We start from the raw sequence: 21,061 nt of genomic DNA on the forward strand, positions 1-21,061 counted from the left end.
TAATGAAATGTGCGATGCAAACCCCCCAGAAACAATTATGCACAGTAATCTAGAGCAGCACCACGGCCAGAGCTGGTGATGGGATAACACAGTGTGTGTAAATCATGTGCTGACTGCTATTATTACTTATGGAGTGATCAACAGTGGAGCAGTGAACAAAAATACACTGCTGCTCCTCCCACTGTAAGAGGTAAGCCTTATGGAGTATGAGGCAGTGGAGAACTGTCGCTATAGACGCTAAATATGTACACAACAAACACAGTAGGAATCTCCCTGCCTGTTTGCACATTACACCGTCCAGGTCAATAACTAATTTCTTTGGATAATGCTTAAAAGAAAGTCTGGACAGCAGCAGAACCTGGACTGCAATCCTGTTGAGTACACATAATGCTAACGGTGTGTATCTAAACTGCTGGAGTTAGTGTGTACGTCAATTCGTAAATGGGTCTATGGATGGGGATAGGGAAGACATCATGTATATTACTTTGACTCTGGAAGTATACAGAGCCTTTAGCAACTGCTTTAACACATACTGAAATGTGCCTGACAGCAGGCCAGTGAGAGAACATAGCTGTGACTCATTTTGTAGATCTTAGACTGGCCAAATGTGAATGCCGCTATGACAGAGACTACTGCACAAATGTTGTTGTATGGCCTTTTAGATTCCGAATGCATTTTCCCGATTCATGCCCTTATGTAGGTACCATTCACGTTGCCATTATATAGGCATAGAAACCAAGCCCTTTTTTAGGCATAGCCCATGCAACCCAAATACAGGCATGGCTACTTCCATCCGTTCACCAAACGTCACGATTTCTTGGAAAACCAGCCTAAGCCGTTAGGGACTTCCCCTTGCTTGAATATTGATTTCTCAAAGAAATCAGTTAGTTTTACAATGAAAATCTATTCCTTAGGGGTTCATTCATGAAGTTTATATGCCTGACTTTAAGTCAATGCTGGCATTTCTACACACCGTCAAGGTATAAATATACCTTCACTTGCTAAGGCAAAACACAGTGGTCTGTAGCAGTTCGACAACCTATTTGCCCGACGCAACTCGCTACAGCAAGTGTCGAAGGAAGCCAACACTCCAGCTGACGTACTGATTAAAAGCTGTCCTGCTCTGCCAAGAATCCCGCTCCAGTGATTCTGACTCCCCTTGCGGGGTGTTGGGAAACCGAGTCCCGAGACAGAGATACCAGACCTCCTTCATTCTAAGGTATGGAGCAAATTAGAACCTAGAGAAACCTTTGGTAGATTCTCAGCAAAATACTCAACCTATGTAAAAGACCAAACTTACTTCTTCCCTAATACTAGACCCAGGTTAGGTACATTGGGGTAGGCGTATTTTAGTAGCACCAGTTGAGTATTTTAGCCTGTGTTATTTATGTATGTATTTTTATATGGCTTAGAAACCATACAATGCTATTACAGTTTTATTTTATAATACTATTCTCGCTGTACGCATTATACTTTGCATTCTGTCTAACGATTTTAGCAGTTCACCTCTCTTGCATGAGAAAGATCACAGATGGGTACATCAATTTACAGACACAGGGAGATTACAGTGATTTGCCTAGAATCACAGGATGTTGAAACTCAAAACCAGTGCGCCAGCTGCAAGGTTGGCCGTTGTATCTGGTACACCACATCGTTTGGGTGATACAATCAGTGCTGCAGGCCCACTAGTAGTCAAAACACCACCGGAACTATGCAAGTACAGGGAAGGACTCAAAATCAATCACAGTGGATGTCCTTAATAGCTATCTTTATTGCTGGAGATATTATTGCTTTCCTGCAGGCAGTCTAATGGTTATACAAAAGCATGATGAATGTTCTTCAAACCCTTCAGAAATACAACATTTTAATATTGAATTGGGTCAATTTTGAACTCCAATATAATACTATAAATGACAATGTAAAGTTAAATGTCCTCTGGCATTGATATCCGACCTGAACAGGATGATGTAACATTTGGGAATGAACAAACAGCCCAGCAGTCCAGCGCTGGAAGCTAAGATGGCAAAGATCTCCACGGCCACTGTGTACCTGCCTTTAGTGCTGATGTAGGCTGGGAAGAAAGAGACCCAGACACTGCAGAACACCAGCATGCTGAAGGTGATGAGCTTGGCCTCGTTGAACTGATCCGGGAGGTTCCTGGCTAAGAATGCTACTATGAAGCTGGCAAAGGCTAGGAGTCCCATGTAACCAATCACACAGTAGAAAGCAGTCACCGAGCCCTGGTCACACTGCAGGATTATCTTCCCAGTCTCAGACTGTGTGTCAATGCCAGGGTGAGGTGGAGAGGTGAGCAGCCAAGACAGACAGATTGTCACTTCTCCCAGTGTGGACAAGAGGACAATAGAGCCAGACACTTGTGATCCCAGCCATCTGCTTAATCTGCTCCCAGGCCTGGTGGCATTAAATGCAATGACAACATTGATGGTTTTTGCTAAAACACAAGACACAGCAACAGTAAAAATAATCCCAAATGCAGCTTGTTGGATCAGACAGGTCCATGCTGCAGGGCGTCCAATAAATAGGAGGGAGCAGAGAAAGGCCAACATTAGGGCAGAGAGGAGTGCGTAGCTGAGATCCCGGTTATTGGCCTTCACTATAGGTGTGTCCCGATGTTTGAGAAAGATTCCCAGCACTCCAGCAGTGACAGCAGAGAAGATCATGGCCACAGTGGCCAAAATCACACCAAGGATATCACTGTATGAGAGGAAAACAATGTCCTTTAGGAGGCATCCAGCCTTCTTGCCATCCGGCCACTGGTCCTTAGGGCACTGCATGCAGTTTTCCATGTCTACAATAAAATGCAAACACAATCAGTCATTTCCACTGGTTCACACTTCTCAGAAATGTGTATTTGATTGTGCAATAAAGCGTTTTTTCCTAACTTATTTTGAAAATATTTTACTTTTGATACAAAAGTGAGCATTTTGGCAATTTTAGATGTAAGGTGCAGGGTTTGAGTTGAACTCTTGCTACTCAAATGCAATCACTTAATGACCACACATTTCACCTCTATTTGACGTTAGATAATTTAGAAACTCAACTATGACTAGGAAAGAGGATGTGGATCTATTCTATTGCATCAGTATATAATGTTAATAGTAAATGTTCTATGACCTAAATGCACCATCCCATATGACCAAGATCCTTCAGAAAATCAACACCATTAAGTGGAGGTGAGGATATGAGCTACCATCCCTTCTGAGGACCTGTAGAATCCTAGCTGTCCACTGCATGCTACATGCCCACCACCTTTGCTACTGCATCACACTAATGGTGTACCGTGATAGAGCATTGTGGTCAGATTAATGAAATGTGTGATGCAAACCCCCCAGAAACAATTATGCACAGTAATCTAGAGCAGCACCACGGCCAGAGCTGGTGATGGGATAACACAGTGTGTGTAAATCATGTGCTGACTGCTATTATTACTTATGGAGTGATCAACAGTGGAGCAGTGAACAAAAATACATTGCTGCTCCTCCCACTGTAAGAGGTAAGCCTTATGGAGTATGAGGCAGTGGAGAACTGTCGCTATAGACGCTAAATATGTACACAACAAACACAGTAGGAATCTCCCTGCCTGTTTGCACATTACACCGTCCAAGTCAATAACTAATTTCTTTGGATAATGCTTAAAAGAAAGTCTGAACAGCAGCAGAACCTGGACTGCAATCCTGTTGAGTACACATAATGCTAACGGTGTGTATCTAAACTGCTGGAGTTAGTGCTTACGTCAATTCGTAAATGGTTCTATGGATGGGGATAGGGAAGACATCATGTATATTACTTTGACTCTGGAAGTATACAGAGCCTATAGCAACTGCTTTAATACATACTGAAATGTGCCTGACAGCAGGCCAGTGAGAGAACATACCTGTGACTCATTTTGTAGATCCTAGACTGGCCAAATGTGAATGCCGCTATGACAGAGACTACTGCACAAATGTTGTTGTATGGCCTTTTAGATTCCAAATGCATTTTCCAGATTCATGCCCTTATGTAGGTACAATTCACGTTGCCATTATATAGGCATAGAAATCAAGCCCTTTTTTAGGCATAGCCCATGCAACCCAAATACAGGCATGGCTACTTCCATCCGTTCCCCAAACGTCACAACGATTTCTTGGAAAACCAGCCTAAGCCGTTAGGGACTTCCCCTTGCTTGAATATTGATTTCTCAAAGAAATCAGTTAGTTTTACAATGAAAATCGATTGTAGCAGTTCACCTCTCTTGCATGAGAAAGAAGACTGTTCAATAAACCTTTTATTGAAAACGCTCATCTCACTATTTCTCTGCAAACTCTGTAAAAACGAAGCATGAATGATTCACTGAGTGAAATATCTATTGTTTCCACAACTCTGAAGATAGTTATTCCAGTCCTAGGGAAACAAAGTTGTCATGTTTATGCGGTTGTCAGAAACGAATCCCTTCTTGTGAATTTGAGAAAGTTTCTAGTGACCTCTGGGCTAGCTGGCACTCACAATTACGTTTATTACATTCGATAGAGACCTACTGACCTAAGTCCTACGTCATATGTATAGGATATAATTTTGCAATGCACAGAGGCTATTGGGAATATAGGAACTACACTACATGGCGCCCAACGTTTGGTAAGGCACTAATTTAACGCTAGATACTAAAGTAACTCAATTGTGCTTTTCTCAGAGACCCCTTTTCCGTAAATACTCCAATAGACGTCTGGAGTGGGTAAAGGGATAATATCCGCCACAGCTGAGTAGGATACAAATCGTATGTATTAGCTTTTTGGTTTGTTCAACGTTGTGCACCTTATGTTTGTTTCCTTAAAACTTGCTCTGCAAACTTTCAGTCAACAAAAATGTTGAATAACAGCAACAACACCAAGAACGGTGGAGCTGCGGCGATCCAGCTTCTTTTAACACAACAGTTTTTAATGAAACCGACAAAGATAATATTATCATTCCTCTAAATTTAAGGTAAGCCATCACTATAAAACGTATAAAAAATGGCCTAATATCGAGAGGTGAAAGGGCAGTTTTTATGATAGAGGCACATGAATATCACCAGATAGAGGTATTCTAATATTGGATAGTCTTTCCTGAAGCAAATCCAGTAACACATGTGTTTCTCTTCTACAAAGAAGGTGAACCACCAACGGAATACGTTCCTTTCGAGGATGTTGAAATTCCACTAAGATACCACGACCATGGACTCTGCTTTAAAGGCACCCTAAAACATATAAATCACATTACCAGGCTCGGTCCACTAGGTAGACCAGTAGCAACATGGCTAGCTTTAGCTAACTACAGACCTGACCCAGACATTGAATCAATGTCGGATGAACAATTACTTAATAATATACAGAGATTAGTAGATTTACACAGTTAAAGGTCTTTTCTAAAAGTACTCCTACTCTCTCTAGAAAGAAGTGGTAAAATAGCAAACAAACTTCTAAAGAGAAGCGTTCTCAATCCCGAGGTAGATCTCCTCAAAAGGAGCCCACTGAAAGGAGGTATAACCTCAGGAATAGGGATAATTTGAGAAAACCTGATAGATATCAAGATACTGATACACGCTACTCTCGTACCTTTCAGACTTTGTCACAGAAATTTGAAAAAAGAAGATGGTCAAGGAAGAAGGCGTGAAGTCCAAAAATGATCAGCATGTTCAGAAAAACAAGAAACCTCAATTCACTAAAAAGAAAATAGCAGGTCTGAACATCAGACATGCCGAGGATCTTGAGGACACAACTCAAGAACGGGAAATGGGCTCAGACAATGTTAGACAGCGCAGTAGGAGTAACCATAGCTCGCAAGAACTTGAAGGTTCATCTGGAGACCGTGGACTTGAATGAGCACATCCAAGTTGAAACTGCAGATACCAGGGTTAGTTCTCCACATAGGTTATATGAAATAACACTCCGGATGGAGGAAGACATACCAAGAAAGATAAGAGCACTCTTTTGAGAGCGACTCTCTAAGGCTTATGCCATTCTTCTAGCTGAACAAGACTGGCCACCACAATTTGTGAGGGAGTGCCCACATGGCAAAGATATCATTTTGCCAGCCTACTTCAACCACATTCCAATTAATTTAAAATATACTTATGCCAGGAAATGGGCAGTGGCACAAGCTCCTGCATTATATAAAAATTATGTAGAATGAGATGAGGATTCTCCTCACCACAAAATCCAGTTGAAAAATCAACCAACTGCAAAAAGGCAGTAACCAGTTAAGCAAGAAGCTAAAAAACAAGTCAGGGAGATCTTAGATCAACTTGAATACCAAGGGGTGATTGAAACATGCACCTCGTCAATGAACAATCCTTTGTTTCCTGTCTCCAAAGCAGACAATACGTATCGTCTAGTATTGGATTACAGACATTTAAACTCTTGTTGCAAAACTTTTGCAGTACAAAATGCACACAGTGCAGCATTAATGAATAACATTGTGCGTAAAAAGTATAAAACCACATTAGATATTGCTAATGTTTTTTTCTGTCAAAACATTGCATCAGAAAGTAGGTATTTGACCGCTTTCTCCATTATTGGGACACAGCGTCCCTTCTGTCGTCTCCCTCAGGGATTCAGGAATAGTCCTGGGTTATTTTCAGCGAGAGTAACAGAGTTACTACAAACATATGATGACAAAGCCTTGTCATATGTCGATGACGTGTATCTGACAGATGATGACTTGGATAGGCACTTGAATAGGGTGAATACAATTATATTGAGAGTCACCTCTAAAGGGTACAAATTCAATAAAAAATCTAGACTTAACCATTTAAACGTCCTTTTTCTAGGATATGAACTTCCAAGTGAAGGCAAAAGCCTGGCAGCAAACTTTCTAGAGGAATGTGCGCTGCTCTAACCTCCAAAATCACTGAAAAACTTACAGTCGATTCTAGGTTTCCTGAATTTCAGAAGAACATACATTCTAAATAACGCAGAAAGGGTTTAACCTCTCTACAAATTTATCAAACCTGATTTCAAAACAGTAAATTGGACACAAAAACAAACAGAAAGTTTGCATTCATTGCAAACAGACATGTTAGCAACAAAATATTTGCAAACACGCGTAAACGTACGCAACTTAGTGATCCAAATCATTCCAGGACAATGCGGATTCACGTACTTAACTTTTAACAAAGGTGAAAAGTTCCAAATAGCTTACAAATCACATTTGTACACACAGACAACCAGTACCTGTCCTAGCAATCCACAGATCAAGAACAGTGTTACTGCCGCCCCTTGCTGGTAAAAAGGAGAACAGGTTCATGTCCTTGGACCTGGTCAAAGCACACCATGTGGCCGATCATAAGCAGCAGGCTAAGTGGACACCGCTAATGTAGCAGACGCCCAGCTCTGGCTACTATCCAAGAGGTTCAAACTGAAAGACTCATCACCTATGAAGAATCTGCAGTACGAAATGAAGGTCTATGCAACAAAGCTATGGAACTTGTAAATCTTGAGACCCAAATAACAGTTCATCAAGAAACACCTGTCTACAATGAAGTAACATCAGACTACACAAATGTATCAAGTGATCAAGTAGTTCCAGCGATTTCAACGAATTCTGATGCAATCCCAACAATTGACAGAAGTGCCTCTGGCTATTTCATTAACTTTGATATGTTTTCCGATGATCCCAGCGAACCTGAAATAACACCAGCTCAAATAACTGCCAAAGAACAAGCAACTGACTTTTTTCATCTCCTGGAAAATACTTATCTGGTTTCACCATGGATTGAACTTTGGATTGTATTGGGTGTGCTTTTTCTTCTACTTTGGTTGACTCTGGTAATAACTTTGGGAATGCTGATAGGAAGATATGTTAAGATATGTTAAAAAGGACACAGCAAGTAAGAACATCAACTTACTACTCAAGCCACACAAATCATCTTATTGTGAACAAAGAGACTTGTCATCAGTGAACATCACAGCAGTTCCTCTACCAGGGGGTATATCTTGTGACAGAACTGACTAAGACATTTTTGGCCAGTCGGAGCTGTTGAAGATTCCACACCAGTTCAAGATTTTCTTGAATTACTTTTTTCATCTAGTACCTTTTCTGATGATTGGGACTTCAAGACTGCTAATAATATGATGTCAGACTTAGAAATGTCTGCTGTATTTACAAATCATGAATACTTAGAAGGTTCATCAGAATATGAACAAATGTATTGTTATAATCACTATGGTCATAATTTCTTGCACAAATCTGCAAACCCTAGAAATGTAGTGATGTATAACCAATGGGAAAATTGTCCTACTCCACCAAAGGGTGGCTCAAAAACATTTTTGGGAACATTTCCATACTTTTCAGGTTTTAATCCAGAATCATTTTACTTTAAAAATGTTAATAAGACAGGAATGAAAAGTATGTTGACAAATACCAATCAAATGTATTCTGCAGCCTTTTATGCTCAGCTTTCTTCACTGGGTTTCGACTTTTGGAAAGACAACATCGAGACAAAAACTGTCTGGGACACAAAAGATTGGCAAGTGCAGGGGTTAAGGGCCGGATTTAGGTCGGTCGGTAACGGCCGAAAATCGGTATTTTCGGCCGTTACCGACCGGTATTGCAGGAATGGTATGTAGGGCCACATATTTTACAGATTCAGTAAATTTACCGATCGGTAAATTTACTGAATCTGTAAAATACCGATTCGGTATTTTTACCTATTCGTTTAATTTGATATGTAGGTGGGACTCTTCTGAGTCCCACAACCCTTACCGAATCTGAATTTTACCATCAAATATATTTGATGGTAAAATACCGATTCCGGTGTGCATGCACATGTGTGCATGCACACCTGTGCCATATGACAGGCAGACCTGCCCTTAGGGCAGGTATGCCTGCCACATGGCACCCGAGACTCTTTTGGGGGTGCCAGAGGGTGTCAAAGTGACACCCCCATCACCCTTGTGGAATTCGGTATTTACCGATTCGGTAAATACCGAATCGGTAATGCCTATTCATTCCTATGGGCTGCAAATCCCATAGGAATGAATGGGCATTACCGGTCGGTATTTACCGAATCGGTAAATACAGATTTTTACCGATTCGGTAATAGGAACATCTGGATGTTCCTACATGTCCCCCCTTCTTATTTACCGATTTTTAATTACCGAATCGGTAAAATTCGGTAATTAAAAATCGGTAAATAAGTCCTACCTACATCGGGCCCAAGATTCTTTATTTAGAGCGTGCATAATCCCAGAGCAAATTATGTTTTTGAATGACACTGTCCAACAGAGATCTTGTCTTGGGTTAGCAAAGATAAAGGACCTAAACAATCTGTCCATACCTACACCTACACCTGCTAGTGATAACACTTCAGAGGGGGAGGTCGAAGTACATACTATTTTGCATCACAACAGAACAAATCCAGATTGGAAAAAATGGTTAATCTGTCCCACCGACAAAAACAACTGTCAAAATAGATTCTGAATAAAACACTGGGGTTCACATTTAATAGGCCAGATCCAAGATATGTTCAGAGACAGCATACAGGAATAGTAACACCATACAGCGTAGGGAAGCTGTGGCTTGAATGGTTACATAGATCTACACTCAAGGATATAAAACAACACTTATCTTTACTTAAAGATGGTGCTGAGCCTAGGGAATTCTTGCTTGGACCAATAAAATTGTGTCATAATTGTTTTATATATGCCGGTATCTATGCTGCTTATTATGAAGCATGGAAGATTACGCAAGCAGAGACTGCAGAAAGAATACGAGAAATTGATCGTATTAATTTAGAGAAAACTCTCTCTGCAGCTGACAATGGGTTAACGACTCTGTCATCCAGGATATATTCTTTGGACAGCATAGTATCCTCTACCATAGACATCAAGGAACAGGACTTGGTCATGTTGCAACATGGTCAGTAGCAATTAGGTTCCATCATGCTATTAGGCTGGACGTTACAAAACCTAAGTTCAGGCTATGTGCCTTGGCGTTTAAACAATACTACGTCACTGTTTTCAGAATTCAATATCATTGATAAATAGATCAAACTGGCACAGAGGGAGCAGACTATACGGTGATGAGCATTGAAAAACTGGAAAGATTGCCATTTACTGTCGCTGAAAAGCCAGCCACAGAATGGATTATACATGGAACAATCACTCTGCCTGTTACAATTTTCCATTTTCAATATTGCCTAAAACACATACCAGCAGGCATTTGAAAGGTTGGATAAAGAATACATAACAACATCCTGGGAATTACCACACACACACACAGATGTTGGAGTGGGGGTCGTGAAGTGTTTCTTAGCGGGAAAAACTGTATAAACACACTAAGCGGTTTCCTCCTTTGTCAGGGTATAAGCCTACATTGGGCCTGTGATGGTTCCTCTAAGAACTTACCCTGCCACCTGCAAGGTTCTCTGGCTGCGGTGATTGATCCACTTTTTGGACAACTTTCAAATGGAAGTTACATTATGTTGAACGATCACAGCTGCTACATGCCCTCTTAACTAAGAATTGCCCTATACATTTCTCGGAAATGTTAAGTCGTATCTTACATGTATTTAAGACAGTATTTTCTGGACTGTTAGCACCTTTTGAAGCAGTCCTAGGAATATTTCCAAACTTCGTGTACTCTGTGTTTGGCAGATTGCCTCTCATTTTGGGACTCGCTGCAGGGATACTATTTTTGCTCCTACTGCTGCGATATGGCAAGTCAATCCACAAACAACACCCAGTTCACCATGGAGACAACTCTACTGGCGATGAAGTGTCATGAGCTCATCGTTCAAATTTTGGGATTAACTAATTTAAGAGAATTAAATACCACATGGTTTTTATCATTCAGACCAATTTGGCAAGATTGCATCTTACCTGTTCTGCGCTGCCTGCTATGCGGAGAAGAATGCATGCTAGAGACATGTTTGACACTCACATCCGTCATGCCATCAGATGTAGATACTTTGCTTGAACCAGTAACGGCCCATGCACTGTGTTGTCCCCAGTGGTTACCAATTCTGATGACGGCATTCATTGAGATCTCACAGATGCAAATTGCTGACAATGAGTTACGAGAGGAAGCAGGCACACAGGTATCATCCACTACGAACATTGCTAATGTGGCCAATGCCGACGGCGATGCTTTACATCTATGTGCGGTTGATCTTCTTAACAAGGTAATCCAACTTTCACCTACAATGGTAAATTAATTCTTTACAGATTTAGAGGAGTTGATGTTTTCTCCAAACAATAACACTGACTTTTGATTTGGCACAGAGAATTCTTTGAAAAACTTCCAGAGACAATATTTGACCTTGTCCTCATACCAACAGTTATATGTAATATGACATGAAATGGTTTCGGCACCTTTTTATTCTGTATTTACGAGCCATTTCATAAATGTATTTTCGTGATTCATTCAGACAGCATTTACAAATGTCAACTTTATGCTTAGAATTAAACATTGCTTTGAATGTGTACAGCACCAATGAGCTTTTGTGTACAACCAGTACCATTGCATTTGTATGTGTTTTGGGTGGGTTTTAACACATCATGTTTAGATATGTTTAATGTGTTTAGAACTTAGTAATGTAATACATAAGAAAGTGGAGTGGGTGTTGTATGGCGTTTTGGATTCCGAATAGATTTTCCCGATTCATGCCCTTATCTAGGTATAATTCACGTTGCCCTTACATAGATATAGAAATCAAGCCCTTATTTAGGCATAGCCCATGCAACCCGAATACAGGCTTGGCTACTTCCATTCGTTCACCAAACGTCACAATTATTTCTTGGAAAACCAGCTTAAGCTGTTAGGGACTTCTTCTTGCTTGAATATTGATTTCTCAAAGTACTCAGTTAGTTTTACAATGAACATCTGTTCCTTAGGGGTTCATTCATGACGTTCATATGCCCAACTTTATGTCAATGCTGGCATTCCTAAACACCTTCAAGGTATAAATATACCTTCACTTGCTATGGCAAAGCACAGTGGTTCGGAGCAGTTCGACGACCTACTTGCCCGGCGCAGCTCGCTACAGCAAGTGCCGAAGGAAGCCGACTCTTCAGCTGATGCACTGATCAGGAAGTTGCCCTCCTCTGCTGAAAAATCCAGCTCCAGTGTTTCTGACTCCCCTTGCGGGGTGTTGGGAAATCGATTCCTGAGACAGAGATACCAGACCTCCTTCATTCTAAGGTATGGAGCTGATTAGGATCTAGAGAAACCTTTGGTAGATTCTTGGCAAGAACTAAACCTATGCTAAAGATCATATTTACTTCTTCCCTCATACTAGACCTAGGTTAGGTACATTGGGGTAACGCATTTTAAACGCACCAGTTGAGTATTTTAGCCTGTGTTATTTATGTATGTATTTTTATATGGCTTAGATACCATACAATACTATTACAGTATTATTTTATAATACTATTCTCGCTGTACGCATTATACTTTGCATTCTGTCTAACGATTGGAGCAGTTCACCTTTCTTGCATGAGAAAAAAGACTGTTCAATAAAACTTTTATTGAAAACGCTTGTCTCACTATTTCTCTGCAAACTCTGTAGAAACGAAGCATTCCCGATTCACTGAGTGAAATACTTATCTATTGTTTCCACGACTCTGAAGATAGTTATTCCACTCCTAGGGAAACAAAGTTGTCATGTTTATGCGGTTGTCAGAAACGAATCCCTTCTTGTGAATTCGAGAAAGTTTCTAGTGACCTCTGGGCTAGCTGGCTCTCACAGTTAAGTTTAATATGTTCGATAGAGACCTACTGACCTAAGTCCTACGTCATATCTATAGGATATATTAATCCATTGCGCAGAGCATATTGGGAATCTAGGAACTACACTACAATGTTATGCTGAAAATGATATGGTACAACCCACCCACCTCCCTACCCTTGCTTGAATACTGTCAAGGCCAATGCTTAAATGCCATGAGCGAACCTAGCATTGGAATCTGGCCTAACATTTTACTTCTGAAAAGTACAGCATCCCATCCCCTCTGTGTGTATTGTTGCATGGATGCATAGAGGCTTGTGTACCACTTGGACCAGGTACCTGTAGTACAGATGAGAGCTTCATGGAATAGTGTAAAGGTGGTGGTTGGTTAGTAACATACTAGCTATTCTGGGCCCTAAGTCTAAATGGGATTGACTATCGCACAACTGCGACCTTAATGCTCAATGTAAAAAGATTGCAACCACATATGTCCACATTTACAAACTCACTGGACCAGCATGTCAGCTTCTGTTTTCAGAAGCGTTTCTAGGCAAAAAGCAGGTGACTAGAAAAACATCATGAAAGATGTTTAAATTTACATGAGAATTCATCATGAAATTCATCATGAAAGAATCTTCATCCATTGTCCCAGCTATTGCTAATTTAGAACACAATGTCACAGAAATGGTGAATGAGATCAATTCCATGGGAGTAGCCATTGCCGCTCCAGTGCAAGGATGGACTCAGCTGAGAAACTCATACCGCCAGTCAACGATCAAATGCCTAAGGTGTTAGACAGAGGGCAGGATATCAGATTTCTTGCCCATGTGTGCTACACATATGGGTCAAATTCCCAGTGGACTTCAGGAGGTCGGATAGATCCAACAGAGATCTTCAAAGGTCTCAAGCGGACCACATTCCATCATTGACTGTCTACTAAATGGATGTTTGTGGCCCATAGATAATGCCACAAGAAATGGGAAATAAATGATGGTCTCTTAAACCGGGCTAAAAGCTTACCAGGTGAATTATGAGTCCTCAGAGCTCAATATTCAATGTCATTCTGAGTATTTTCTGGATTCTCTTGACTCTGGAATTGTGGATTCTGCACTTGTATCATAAGGATGCTCAGATAGAAACAGTAAAAGTGTCCTCTGACCAGAATTGCACAGAACACCCAGATAGCATTCCTGCTGAGATATCAGGCAGCAGACATTTGCAAGAGGAAGGACTGAACAGAATCATTCAGGAACTTTTTAAAGACAAATAGGTAAATCTGGGTCCCAATTTTAGAACAACATTCCCCTTTTTTCAGCAAACTGCCAGAACATCTACTCCTTTCTTTTCAAAATCATGTTTATTGATATTTACATAGTACTGGAAAAGCACGCCAGAGATACTTTCAACAATCGATTATGTGTGTATGGGGAGATCGTCATTGCCTGAGCTATGACAATGTTGTTCTGACAACAACAGTAAAGCAACACACAGTAACAGCTTAGCAAGTAGGGGGGAGTCACGACTAGTTTAACATAACAATATATGAAGAGAAGCAGAGTGTGATGGAGAAGACTGGATGCAGCTCAGAAGGACGGGGCAGTAGCGTGACATTGTACAGTGTTATAGCGGGCAGTGAAAGAAAGAAACCAGATCCACTTGCAGAATATGCAATAGGGAGATGAAGGGGGCAACTGTGTCTGGCAGCCCTTCTTGTCAGGTGTCTCTTCCTTCAGGGCAAGAGATCATCATCAGAAATCATCCGTTTAGCTGGGGAGCGGCAAGATGGCGGCTGCGTGAATGCTGTGTGTGCAGCTTCCAGCCCACCCTGCTGACTGGAGATTTAATATGAACTCGCAATGAGACTGACCTTTGGAGTTGGAATCGGGCTCTTCTCAGGCCGATGTGTGCATGTGGTGTCGGGCGCATTTGCCGGACTCATCGACCGCACCGGCTTTCAGCTGTATGGTAGTACAATGCCGCCGAAAGTGGTCTAGCCACCCACGGAGCGAGCAGAGAGCAGAGCCGCGGAGGTGAGGATGAAACTCCAGCACTCAATGAAAAGGAGGAGGAGTCCAAGCCCAGACGTCAGACGCGGAAGCAGCACCCTCAGGAGACGGCAAGGAAATCGTTTGCGAACGGGAAAAGACCTTTTGGGATGTATCATCCCAAAAGACCATTGCAAATTCTAGAATCACAAAATTTGCGATTCTCTATTTTTTGTATGAAGCACAGTATGCAATGTATGAAGCACAGAAAAAGTGCAATTTGGCCTTAAGAAATCCAGTTGGTGGTAATTTGCGATTTCTTAGAAAAATGCACTTTTTTACATTTTGTAAAGTGCCATGTGGTGCACATAAATGCCCTTAGGGCATGTATGTGCGGCACATGTGTACACATATATATTTCAGGGGTGCAACTGGTGTTCTTTTGACACCCTGGCACTCTTGAAATTGCATTCTCAATTTGCGATTCTCTAATTGCGAATCGCAAATTGAGAATGTCTTCCATATCATTCCTATGGGCATCATACCCCATAGGAATGAATGGGAAAGTATTCCTTTATTGCGAATTACGATTTGCGATTCACAATAAAGGAATATTAAGGAATTGCAATTATTATTGTGATTCCTACATATATAGCAGTTTGCGATTCTTTAATAGCAATTTGCAAAAAATCACTATTAAGGAATTGCAAAAGGGCTTGTTCATACATCTGCCCCTTAGTGTATTAGGCCAGGGTGGGTGCACTTGCCAGTGACCGAAAGTCTGCATGAGGGCCACATTTGGCGTCCCTGTGCACAGTCCAGTTCAAACCAGAACTGGGAGTCATTGGCTCCTGCTCTGGTGTGAAACTGGAGAAAGGACATGGGAGTAACCTCCCCACTGTCCAGACCCTCACCTAGAAGGGTCCCCTGAATCTGTCCAAATCTCTCTTGTGGTTAAAAAGGGCTTACTTGGCTGTAGGACTCTAGATTCAAAGTGGACAATATTCTGAACAAGAAACAACTAACCTTCAACCGTCTGGACACTATGGACTTCGTTCGGGCCTGACTTCTTACCCCTTCTCTGACCAAAGCATTATTCTTACCTGTGCACCATACAGGCTCCATGTAGGATCTGTGGAGCATCAAGGACAACTGAAGATATATCCCATGGAGTGAAGGGGTCACTTCCCTGAAACCACAGGCCCCACATCTCAACTGACCCGTCTGCTGCTCCTGAGCCCCTATGGACTCTGAAGGATCCAGCAACACAAGAGGTGGGTTTCCAAGTCCCTCAAAGTGTGAGCTGCTCTCTCACCATGTTTGAGGACAGAACCCCTTGTGGGGCTGCAATACCCATACCCCCATGAACCGCATACTTTTGCAAGTGCATATGCTTGTTGGTGTTTCCAAAACAAGTGCACTAGGTACCAGGTAGCCCCTTCCAAAGAACTCTGGGCTCCTTGCTCTGTTGCTTTGTAAAACTGCTCTAGGTCCCCTTGCGACTCCTGTGCCTCCAGCCTGTGGGTCCTCGGTAGCTTGTTTCCGGTCCAGGGAAGGCATGGCTTGGTAGTTCGGGCTGGACTGTTCCCATGAGGCACAGGGTCAGACTGATTTGCATATGGACATGTCTGAACTGGGGTGGCAGAGTGGGCTAAAGAACGGTGATGGATTAAACTCAGATCAGTTGACTGGGGGTGAGTGCTTGTATTGTCAACGCTCCGTCCATCATTTCCTTTGGTTTTTCTTTCCTCTTGAGGGTCAACACTGCTTTTCTTGGCTTACTTGGTTGCTCCAGGCTTGCCCTGATTCCGGTGTGTTTTGTGAGTCTCCTGGGCCTTGCTAGTCTAAACCGTAACCTTCTTCGATCATCTGCATGGGTTGCTGTTGCCAAGGCTTGTTGGTACTCTAGCTGGACACTGACCCCTCAGTACTCAACATGCTTCATGGGATAGCTTGTATCCAGCTCCTGGTCTCCTGGTCCTGGTGGCTGCAGAGTCAAGAACCCCTTCATCCCACCTGAAGCACCAGACATTGGTGGTCATTTGTCTACTGAGCCCCTAGTCACTCTTGAGTGACCCAGACTCTGTCCCCTCTGCTTTTAGGTACTCTTCACCAAGAATGCACCTTTGAATTCTGCCATATACTTTGCTTCTTCCCAACAGTGGCTCTTCTTTGAAGTCTTCCTTAGGGATCGACTGCAGTTTCCGACGCCACTTCAGACCTATGCACCCGGTTTCCCTGGCATAGGTAAGTCTGATACCACAGTATTCATGGGTGGAGTAGCTCTCCAACCTTCTAACCTCCACAGATTTTCTGCGCAGTCCACTTTGAAGTGTCCTTAAACTTTAAAACTTCAACCTCAACTCTTCCTTAGAATTGTCGTCTAGCACGTGGTTGTGTTCCCACACTTCACCTGCAATCTGTGGGGTCCCTACTTACTCACCTTGGATGGTTTATTGGGCTCCCGGCGTTTCTACATCTTCTAGAAACGGTCTTAAATCTAGCTGTAGTTCTTATACCACTATTTTAGTATATGGTCTGGTCTCCCCCTGGAGCCGACTGTTTATTAGTGCTATTTACTATTGTTTCTGTGCTACAGTATTGTGTGCTTTGTGAGTATCCTTGTATAGAGGGCACTATGTCATTCTTAAACAGTGTTATATCAATAAATACATATTTTAATAACTACTGTGTGGTTCTCCTTTCAGTTAACCAATGCTATACAGGTATATTCTGGTAAAACAAGCTGCTTAACACTCCTTCAAGACTAAGCCTTAAGGCTGCTCTCCACAGCAACCACTTAGATCGCTTTCTAAGGTTACCGTTGACCTCTTAAATCACCAAAGAGTGGTTTGGACGGGTACTTGGTGCCCACTTCAATTAGTGGACAGCATATACCAGCCCAACTTCTCACAAAAGGGGTGTTAAAATAAAGAGAAATACACACCTCACACATTTTTTAGTTAAGCTACTGAAAGTGATGAGACAAGTATAGCATTTACTGGGGTATTTATGGTGGGTCCCTAAGTGAAGGTCCCACACTCCAGACGAATGCAACATCAACCCTGCAGGTAAAGTACATCACATCTACCACACTATACATCACACTCTCCACCAGGAGTGTATCAAGTGAAGCTGATATTGTCACAAATGAGCTTGATGGACACTAGGCAAATCTTTTCTCTTATCTGTTTGGTATTTGTAGCCCTGATGAAGTCGTGATCATGATGAAACGTGTTGGCTACTGTGGAGAACCATTTGGAATTTGCAAAAAAGAACAAGATTGAAGGAACAACATGTATTGGAGACTAGATTATTAGTAAAAATTGTTACATATGCAAATTATTGTGTGCCATATCTGTGAATATATATGGGTGTATAAAGGTTTACACAGAAATTATGTGGTAATTCTCAAGTCAGTGCTGTGGAACCCCTTTTTACCCTCTATTTCTACATCATATTATCACTGATGATGGTGTCTGTTGTTGTATGCGGGTGTTTAATGTTGTGCTGTTGTCTATATGCAACTATGACTGTAAGTGAGTTTCCAAAAAAGAAATGGTGGTGGCAGACAATATGTTTAGCATAGTGTTCTAACTGTTTAATTTCCTCTCTTTTGAGGTTTGGTGTTGCAGTCACTAGTGATCTTCTGACACATAACTATTTTTCCCAGTATTGAACATCTATTTAATGTGAGTCTTTAGGGCATCAATCGTCCACATACCGGTCATGTTGGAAAACTCTCCATCTGCACATGGCACACAGTCGAAGCAGCAGACTGGCTTCGCTTGTATTGGAGCTTTGCGGTACCCTGGGAGGCAGCTCTCACTGCAGAAAGAGCGAGGAGCCTGTGAAGCCAAGTAGAAGGAAGAAGAAGCTGGGATACATTTGTTAAGAGGCGGCTGATTCCCACCCCGCAATGCATCTTTCACCACACGCAGTAACGTCCATGTGGACTCATCTCCTTAGGCACAAAACAGTAAAATACAGTTTTTAAATTTCATAATTTTGTAATTAATTTTAGCCTACTTTAAAAAGATTTGGAGAGTTTGAACATCATTGGGTGTCATCCATTTAACTTTAATTTTCTGTATGAAACGTCAAATATGTATGTTCTAAAAATTTGTTTTTGGGTGAAACATGCAAATATTCAAAATATGTTCTATGCAACAATGATTATCGAGTCAAATTTAATTTCATACCTCATTGTGAAGAAATTAAAACATATTCCAGAATGTGCTTTTATTTTGCACTGCACTAGGATGCTCATTTACAAGCCCCATGCACCGCCGGAGCATCACTTTTTGTTATGCACAAACAAAGGAAATTCCAAATTCATATCTATGAGGCGAGACAAAGCCACTGTGCATTGGTTTTGGATGGCCTCATAGACATGGAGTACGTCAAGGCAGCAAAAATCACTGCGTTGCCTTACTCTGCGCTCCTGATGTTTTCCTTGGCCGTTGAAGTGGGGTTTTCCATGCAACATCCAAGGATTGTGACACTGCCTCAGATTTACAAGATCATGTAAACCTGGGGTTGCCCCAAACCATGATGTCTCTCCACGGAAGGGCAACGAGGAAAATACATGTATTTGTCCTAATTTTTTCCTCTTTCCGTGTGTTTTTTATTTTCCAGGTGTGATTTGGTTTTATATATGAATATATTGTTATTCATATTGACATCAACTTTCTCAATATTTACATACTTGTATCAAGGACAGTCCTGCAACTTAACATATGTTCGTACAGTAATAGTAAGCTTGATTCTTGCCACTCATAAGTCAATGAAAGCTGCCCCGATACTCTTTTTTTGATTGATGCAAAGGGGACTACTTCTGAGATAAAAACTAAATTATCAATTTAAATAGCATTTCCAGTGCCTTCTGAGTATTTTCTTGGACGCAGTGATTAATTCAAGCACATAGAGTCTACAGATACTCATTCTCGGAGATTGACGCTTATTTGTTTTCATAAAACTTGGAGCCAGAACTTGTGTGTGCAATCCAGCTTTTCATTCATTCTTAGTGCTTAGCTGTTTGTATTCCACAGTATATTGTTCACTTTCAAACTTTAAAGGTGGTACAATGCTTCTGAAACTTTGGGACATTAGTTGATCTCACATTAAAACTGTTGAAACCAGTCCCACCTGATTGCCATAAATTGGATACCTGAAGAACATTACACTGACCTGATGCTTGTGATCACCACTAACACACCACACGATGGAGCTCTGGTTGATGACAAGTTGTTGTCCTGGTTGTGCTGTGAGATCTAAATGTCCAACCTTCAAATCTTCCATGTTATAGATGCTTTTCTGAACCCAGTTCAGAATGTCATACTTTGCTGGTATTTGCCCTTTTTCATCAAAAAATATAACATGCCCTGCAGCAGTCCTAAAATGTATCTTCTGGAGGAAACTGTTCACCTTAAACACAAAACACAAGGTCAGAAGGTCACATTCAGGACAAACAGTGTGGCTTCAATTTTTTTTATAGTTGAGACCAAAATAAAGGATGGCATCAGCATTTGGGTGAATTCTAGAACGTATCCAATTTGTTTAGCTACTAATACTTCAAACTAAACTGGGTCTGTAGGAAAGGCACTCCTAGACATGGCAATTAGACTCTAGGTCATAGCTTCGGAGACCTCATGGCATAAATGACAGATCAACAGCTTGGACTCCTACCTCTCAGCATCCTTAGAACAGGCAATAACATTATATCCAGACATTAAACAACATTTAGGAAAAACTCATCATTCACATCCCAAAAACACAGATGCTAAAAACTATGGGGCATATTACCAAGCAATAGCGATAATTATCGCTATTGCTTGGTTAGAGACAAAAATTTACCGCTGAGCTGTGGCGATTTTTATCGCAGATAAACCTTGGTATTACCAAGGTTTATCGCAAATGCGATAAAAATCGGCCGCAATGCATGAATATCGCTGAAAAGTCCGCGATATTCATGCATTACCGAGCTAATGCTCTTAGCCATGTTATCCACCTCCCATTGGATAACATGGCTAAGAACTGCTCAGGGCAGGTGTTAGCTTTTGGAGATATTCGCGCTTAGCGCGAATATCTCCAAAAGTTGGTAATAGGAGATAGCGATGTTAGCGACTGTTTCCAGTCGCTAACATCTTGGCACGCCCACTTTGCATGTCATTAGTGATAAATATCACTGACATGCAAAGTGGGGCCCAAGATGGTCGCTAGCGACAGCTAGGTAATAGGGAGATAATTTTATGTCCGCTTTCTTGGCTTTTAAAGCCAAAAAAGCAGAGATAAACCCCCTTGATAATATGCCCCTTAGATCTTGATTATGATGATGGTTAGACCACTACAGTCACGCCATCTGTGGCGGTCGCTC

At 41.6% G+C, this 21,061-nt stretch overlaps 1 protein-coding gene across 1 annotated transcript; it reads right to left on the reverse strand.

Moving 5' to 3' along the window:
* Positions 1–1,904: 1,904 nt before the first annotated feature.
* On the reverse strand, positions 1,905–18,524 carry LOC144819619 (vomeronasal type-2 receptor 26-like). The gene is made up of 2 exons (XM_078677438.1): positions 18,410–18,524; positions 1,905–2,809 (listed from the first exon to the last, which is right to left on the reverse strand). The coding sequence occupies exons 1-2, from the start codon at positions 18,414–18,416 to the stop codon at positions 1,905–1,907; spliced, it is 912 nt and encodes a 303-aa protein (XP_078533564.1). The 5' UTR covers positions 18,417–18,524.
* Positions 18,525–21,061: the final 2,537 nt, after the last annotated feature.

Source organism: Lissotriton helveticus, chromosome 2_1 (assembly GCF_964261635.1).
Source record: "Lissotriton helveticus chromosome 2_1, aLisHel1.1, whole genome shotgun sequence".
Lineage (NCBI taxonomy): Eukaryota > Metazoa > Chordata > Amphibia > Caudata > Salamandridae > Lissotriton > Lissotriton helveticus.